General features: G+C 38.5%; 1 protein-coding gene across 1 annotated transcript; it reads right to left on the reverse strand.

The window, feature by feature from the left end:
- Positions 1 to 212: 212 nt before the first annotated feature.
- On the reverse strand, positions 213 to 7375 carry LOC125379965 (C3 and PZP-like alpha-2-macroglobulin domain-containing protein 8). The gene is made up of 4 exons (XM_048395885.1): positions 7249 to 7375; positions 6325 to 6522; positions 5597 to 6031; positions 213 to 247 (listed from the first exon to the last, which is right to left on the reverse strand). The coding sequence occupies exons 1-4, from the start codon at positions 7373 to 7375 to the stop codon at positions 213 to 215; spliced, it is 795 nt and encodes a 264-aa protein (XP_048251842.1).
- Positions 7376 to 8180: the final 805 nt, after the last annotated feature.

Consider the following 8180-nt stretch of genomic DNA (forward strand, 5'->3'; position numbering starts at 1 on the left):
CACATTTTCGCTTTATCCCTTATTATCATTCGTCGTCATGTCTCCCACAAACACTTGATAATCAATTAAGTAAAGCTGTGGATTCGTCAATAGTTTCATTTGAAGAACCATCAATTGATCAAGTATCCGTTGACATTGTCATCAAGAAGAGAATGTATATTGAATGTTCACATAGGGTCAAAGTATTGATCAAGTTTTAGCACATGGCCTGCTTATCCTGGGTCGTCATCTGTAAACAGCTTCTCCTCTGAAACCATGGAACCAATGAATGTAAAGCTCCCATCCCTCCACTGAAGGCGGCTGCATTAATTACAGAGGTTCAAATCTGAGTCTCATCCCTCCACTGAAGGCGGCTGCATTTATTACAGAGGTTCAAATCTGAAGCTCCCACCCCTCCACTGAAGGCAGCTGCATTTATTACCCGTGAAGGTTCCAGGGTAGAAAAGGTCTTCAGCAACCCATGCTTGCCGTAAAAGGTGACAATGCTTGATGTAAAAGGCGACTAACGGGATCGGGTGGTCAGGCTCGCTGACTTGGTTGATGCATGTCATCGATCCCAATGGCGTTGATCGTGCTGATGACATTAATCACTGGATTGTCTAATCCAGACTCGATAATCTACAGACCGCCGTCATATAGCCGGAATATTGCTAAGTGCGGCGTAAAACAACAAACCAACCAACCAACAGAGGTTCAAATCTGAAGCTCTCACCCCTCCACTGAAGGCGGCTGCATTTATTACAGAGGTTCAAACCTATAGCTCCCATCCCTCCACTGAAGACGTCTGTATTTAATACAGAGGTTCAAATCTGAAGCCCCCACCCCTCCACTGAAGGCAGCTGCATTTATTACAGAGGTTCAAATTTGAAGCTCCCACCCCTCCACTGAAGGCGGCTGCATTTATTATAGAGGTTCAAATCTGAAGCTCACATCCCACCACTGAAGGCGGCTGTATTTAATACAGAGGTTCAAATCTGAAGCTCCCACCCCTCCACTGTAGGCGGCTGCATTTATTACAGAGGTTCAAATCAGAAATTCAATATTTAAAAGGCTGTCTATGGCCATTTCTCAATTTTGTTCAACATTTGATGAAATGTGGTATCAGTGAATCGTTTTTTTGTTGTTGTGTTTTTGTTAAACCCCGCACTCAGCAATATTCCAGGCGTATTATGGTGATCTGTAAATAATCGAGTCCGGACCAGACAATCCAGTGATTGACATCATCAGCACTGATCCACGCAATTGAGATCGATGACATGCATCAACCAAGACAGCGAGCCTGACCATCTGGCCCTGGTAGTCACCTTTTACGGCAAACATGGGTTGCTAAAGACCAATTCTAACCCGGATCTTTACGGGTCGGGTTAATCGAGTAATGGAGATTAATATGTGTTCCGTTTTTGGTGACCTTTGCAATGTTGACTTTCATGTGAACTGTGGACTTCAACCACACTGATAGCTCAACATTCGCTTAAGGCCATTAGTAATTTCAATTATTTATTTTTTTCAAGATCGGTAAACGGCAGTTATTAGTGGGGCTCAACGTGTTTTTATACTTATGTTTACATTTGCACTTTGACCTTGTTCTTAAATTCTATAATGTCGAGGTTTGGATTTTAGCATGAATACAGTAATGTAACGCTTTAGCGAACGGGAAATCAATCAGTCAATTAATCAATCTCCAACGTGAGAAATGCAAATTGTTGTATATGTGTTTATTCATAATACTGTGAGGCCATAGGCCTATAGTTAAATTGGTTTATTCATTGCAAACTGAAAGGCCATAGGCCAATAGTTCAACGTATTTACAAGGTATGGGTGTTTCTTCTAACTAACAATGCATGATGTATGTACAATGCAATATTTTGTAATAAAGTCATATTTGAGGTTGATATGAGTATGCAAAACAAATTAATATTTGGGTGATTTGGTGATTCGATATTTGTTGCCGAATTATTTTTATTGCGTGAGTGACTGGCATTTTGATCCAGATAGAACAGCATGTTATAGGCTTTTAGTGGGTATCGCATGGATGAAAGAGTCGTTAGTTTTAAACAATAATTTATACAGCACTTTAGCGAAAATATATACAATGGATATCTGCCACATTCCCCAAGTACAATACCATTTGGGGTGGACGATCGAACCCCAATTACACGTTTACACGCACAAAGATGAACTTTTTCTATACACTCATATTTTCTATAACCCCATATTTCTGATCCATAAAGTAAAATTGGCATTATCTTTGTCTCAAAAATTTGAAAGTATAAATTACAGGGCAGATTATCATATTTTAACAAACATTGTAGGATTGACATCAACACTTTCTTAGCTTTAACAGATGTAGGTTCTAGATATTTATTCCAACTCAAAGTCCTAGTAAACAATATTCCAAGGTAAGTATAAGATGAAACTACCTCTATATGTGAGTCTTTGTATATCCATTTCTCTATAGTTAATGTTACATAGTAATGGGCGTATATACATTTATAAGGTAACACATTTGGAGCTTCTTAGCTTCATAGCATGCAATATGTACATTGACAGCTTTTTCGTTAATACTTCATTCTTACTTGACATTAATGTAGCAAATTTCTGTAGACTTGGATAACGGATATAATATTTACCAATGAACTGTTTTCTGAGTTCGGCATACAACTGACAAAGTAGAAAGAAATTGTATATCTTCCCGTCTCGATAAAGAGTTCGTTTGAACCACATCTGAATCATGCAAGTGCAATTTGAAATGTTTTTAGTGTCACATCTAATAAGTATTGCTCTCCACAGAAGCTGTTTTTAAAGACAGAATAACTTGATAGTTTCTTTGATACTAATAAGTAAAAATGCCAATTTTTAATGTACATATCTTTCAGGGTCTGAGCGAAATGATCTGTTATATTCGTATCCTGTTCTGTCCATATATTTTGCAATAACCACATGAATAAAGTTGATGCTTAACAGAAGATGCTCAGTCAGTGTGTCCTTGTTGATCATAGGGTAATAACATGTTATAACATCCATATTCTCCATAGACCATTAGCTCAGACGATATTTCCAAGAACTTTCATATGTTGAAGAATTCCAATTAGCATCTTAGCTTGTACAGCAGCTTGGTAAGCATGCATCTTCCATGACAATCTTTTTGTAAAATATACACCTAAGTACTCATAGAACGATACAACATCTAATGAATGTCCTTGATAAAACCATTTCTCTCTTCTAGCTAGTGTATCACAAGTTTTAAAAACAATAACTTTTTTATTCTTGTTGACAGATAAATTCCATTCTGTGCAATAACATTCCAGCTGATTAATTTGCTTTTGTAGTCCAGGTATTGTGCTTGAAAACATTCCTATATCACCAGGAGACAAATAAATAACTTTATAGTGCCCGGGTGAAGTTGGATGCCATCAGAACAGTTCTGCAGAATTTGTTGAGCTAATTAATTGATACAGAAGAAGAACAAAAACGAACTTAAAATGCAACCTTACTTAACGCCAATTTTGTTTTCAAATGTGTCAGACACAGTACTGTTATTTCGCACATAAAGCTTTACATTCTGATACACAGCACATTAACTTTCCATTTTTACTGCGAATACCATGTGCTTTGTAACGTGACCATGATTTATTTCTGCTAACAGAATCAAAAACATTTGAGAAATCTACAAAACAAAATGCGTATAATTACCACCCTTCTTTGCTAGGTACTTTCGTATTATTGTTTGCAACAACAATAAATTATCAGTTGTCGAGTATCCTTGCCTGAAACCAGATTGAGACTCACTAATCTTTTCATAAGCATCAGCCCAGAATACTAACCTTTTGTTATTAATATATATGAACACTTTGCTAAAAATGCTTGATAACACAATGCCTCACAATGGTACAAGGATATCTGTAGAATGTTTAAAAAATCTGAAATAAGTTTGTCATTCTCCTATGTCATCACTCGTAATCGATGTCTCGTTATAAGTGGATATCAGCATATGTTTTACTGTCATCTTCAAATCCAGAAAGAAAGTCATCATCACTGTCATCATGAGCTATAAATAACTTCTTAAAGTCATCGTACCAATTTTCAATACCAATATCATTATGAATATTAGGAGCTTTTTAAGAGTTGACCAAAAGACTTTTGAATTATGAATGCTTTTCTCAAGAAGTTCCTGTTTCATTTTATAATATTAAACTTTCGTTTTTCTACATGATTCATTATACTGATTCCGGATGCGCTGATAATTTTCTAATGAAACCAAATCTTTTTTCCTTCGAAATATATGTAAACATCTACATCTTTCTTTTTTTTAATAAAATCACGACAACTATCATACCACTGACGATGCGGTCTGATTCACATCTTCCATTCATAATATGGATGTTAAGAATACTGCACATATCTGACAAACATTTACCAAACCTGTTTATAGTAGAATCTACCGAAAATCGTTTTATGTTAAAGTTAAGTAATACTCAGACCCTTCCAAGAATTCAAGGATATCATCTTCAACAAAATCAGGTAGTGTGCCAGTCCTAGAGTTGAATCAACTCCGATGATAACATACACATTATCACATTTAGAAAGCAGATGCAACAGATCATCTTGTAATAGTGAGATGTCGTTTTTACATTCACGTAACAGGTTATTATACCAGGTTGAAGTGAGTGAGTGAGTATGGTTTTAAGCCGGTTTTAGCAATATTCCAGCAATATCAGGGCGGGGGACACCAGAAATGGGCTTCACACATTGTACCCATGTCGGGAATCGAACCCGGGTCTTCAGCGTGATGAGCGAACGCTTAAACCAGTAGGCTACCCAACCGCCCCATACCAGGTTGAAGACTCCGGGTGAATATATGCACATGCATATAAAAGGTCTTTCTTTAGACCACATATTTATTTATCTAGTAAAATCAATATACCACTACCACACACTTTAGTCCACTTTACAAGATGTGCTTAAGTGTTCTGATTCGTCCCCGGTTGATATCCACTCACCATCTTTGTGCAGATAGCAAAATCACTGAATAAACCACCCAAATCTGTCTCCTTCAACCATGTTTCTGTAAGCCCGACAATATCAAATAAGTTAACAAAGGTAATATATTCAGAATCGTAAACTTTGGATTTTAGTCCAGACAGGTTCCAGAAATTAAATTTTATAGACCCAGGCAACAAAGGGGAAATTGTAGGTGAACCTGTATGAAACACCCTACAATCATCTTGGCCCAGGCCACCCCTCTATGTATAGTCTGTCGTCTCTCTCGTGCTGGGGTGGAGTGATCGAAGTGTTCAATTCAGTTTTCTTCACCCTGCCTCCGATTACTGTTGTTCCTGGTTCCATGCGAAATGTCCTTCAGTGTAGTTCCCCTGTTGTAGCCAGTATCATAAATGCCAGCAGACAACACTATATATATTTTGTCAACGGTGGGATTTGATCATAGTGTCTGTTAATTCGGGGTATAAAAGGCTGCATATCGAGAGTAGGGATAAGGAACAAGTAAATGATAACACGGGGTTGAAGGGTGACAAAAAGCGCAGTCATGAGGTTCTTCATCGGTGAGTATTTTACTGCCCTCTGAAGAGCCACGTACCAGGATTATTAATATAGGTACTGATACTAACGTGATTTATCACAATGGCTTGAGTTGGCGTCCATTGCATGAATTTCTGGGTCCCAGCAACCGGTCCTCTTCCCGCAGAGATGACGCCATTCTTCCAGCTGAGCCAAAATGGTCTGTACTCGTTACATGATACAATAGATGATTCAATATGGGAATCCATGATACTGCACTGAATGCATTCACCAATAAAGGATTTCGTGTTCGCATACCCACCAAAGCCCACTTCATACACATCAGTGGTGTAGTTGTTAGGACTTGTGTGTAGAGCAAAGTTGGCATCGTGGCACGCCTTGACCAGAAACACCATGGTAGAGGTGCCGCCTGTTATTGTGTGTAGGTTGCTGGCAGATATCTGTTGGAAGGTGTATGTGCTGGTGCTAGGCGTGGTCAGTCTGATGTAGGGACCTGGAAATGAAATGATTTAGACATGATAATAATTAATAGTGAAAGTCACGAAAAACGTGATCGTTTAATTAACGTTGCTTTAAACTGATGTTCAAGCCAAGACTGCTTACATATTAAGTAATTTACTAGGATCTGATTCGGGTTTCTTTCTTACGACCAGCAGGTTTTGGCAATGAAGGGATGCTGAATCACTGCACTTCGGCTAACAAGTGTCCATGATTACACCACAAAACAAAACAAATAGTTGCTGACTAAACAAAGCCACGATGATTTACATAATGATTAAGGTTTACCTGTGCAGTTAATCAAGGGTGGAGTCCAGCTGCCATTGACGAGGCAGGTGTTGTTGACACTAACGACGTCCAGCGGTACATCTCTGTAGTTGGTCTTACAGGTACAAGATCTGATACTCCCTGCCATCTTGGACTCAGAACTACAGGTTGCGTTTGGAATAGGGTCTTCGGAACATACATCCGGTTGATAGATATCAGCTGTGGAGTAGAAACATTCTCTTAAATGTGGGGGTTTTGGTGCGCACATGCATGCGTTTCACATCTCGACAGTTAGATTTATTGATTGACATAGTAGAAGGAATGATATTTGTTTTATTTTTTGTAGTTGTGTATTGCCGCACTCAGCAATATTCCAGCGAAATGACGGCGGTCTGTAAAAAGTCGAGTCTGGACAAGATAATTCAGTGACAGGCTTGAATATCGCCGAGTGCGGCATTTAACAACAAACAAACAAACATGAATAAGTGATCAGCTGAGTAAATGAATCAATCCAATGTTATGTATGGAGCTCCTTGTTCACATCACAGGCAAGGCAAAGGCTGTAATGTTTGTTTGTTGTTTAACGCCTCATTCAGCAATATCCCAGCTATATGACGGCTGTCTGTATGAAAGTCGAGTCTGGACAAGATAATTCAGTGATAGTCATCATGGGCATCGATCTACGCAATTGGGATACGATTACATACATCACCTATGTGAGTGAGCCTGACCACTCGATCCCGTCAGTCGCCTCTTACGCCAAGCAAAGTCACCTTTCACAGCAAGCATCCACTTTTTTTAATTTTAACTCATTAACTCACTCACGTGTATATCTGGTATGGCCAATATGACATCGTTGTAAAATGCCCCTTAATATATTGACTGACAACCGGAGTAGGTTTCACCGATATATTGTTAAATTTCATGTAATTTATTAATACCTACTTGGGTGTCCCACTTCTTTTGCTAGATCTCGGATGTGAGATTTAATCACGGGTTTATAATCAGTGTATATGATCAGAAGTGGACGCTCAGATTTGTTGAGTGCTCCTGTTGCAGCAGCATCGGTCATTAGGCCACCAATGATTCCAACATTGCTGGGTAACCAACAAAAGACGATGTCATATTTGCCAGTAGCAAACTCCTTAAATAATTAAAAAATCTGGATTCGAAGTGGATGTTTATATGAAATAGTTTCAACAGCCTGAAGGCACGACAGGGAATCTGAAAAAATAATGGATTGGTTATGGATATATTTAAGTGCTGTTAAAATGGCGTTTGCTTCTGCTGTGAATATTGAGCTGATATATGGCAATCGTAAAGAAATTGTTATGGATCCAATGACAGTGGCACCCACAAATGCGCCACCATCCCGAAGTTTCTTAAGTTGGATGACAAAAGTTGAATGGGAGCTATATCTTAAAGGTTAATTTTGGCAGCGGAAACGACAGATTTAATTCTTATTCCAAGTGGTCGAATAAGAGTTGCACCCAAAACCTGGATTTAACTGATACGTATATAATTTAGTGATGAAATGTATGGACAATTTCAGACAGCGTTGGTTAAGGGACTGCTCATCTGCTTTCACATGTAGACTTTGAATGGGAGAAGTTCTAAAGGCCTCTCAGACCCTGATGATGGATAGTATCTAGTTTTTGTAAATTACTTTTACAAGCTCCACCGTGGAGTCAAGTTTAGAACGGATCACTGATCAGTACAAGTATAAGAGGGTTGTCTGATCCCTTTCCCACTTTGAATAACACTAGATATTCCAAGTCTCTTCAGATATTTGGCTTTAAGGTATTTTATAAGCCGTAAGAAAGTAAGATGGCTACCGAAAATAAGTCCCAAGAACTTGGCCTCCTGTACCACTTTAG

Source organism: Haliotis rufescens, unplaced genomic scaffold (genome assembly GCF_023055435.1).
Source record: "Haliotis rufescens isolate VD_foot unplaced genomic scaffold, xgHalRufe1.0.p SCAF_15, whole genome shotgun sequence".
In the NCBI taxonomy this organism is placed as follows: Eukaryota; Metazoa; Mollusca; class Gastropoda; order Lepetellida; family Haliotidae; genus Haliotis; species Haliotis rufescens.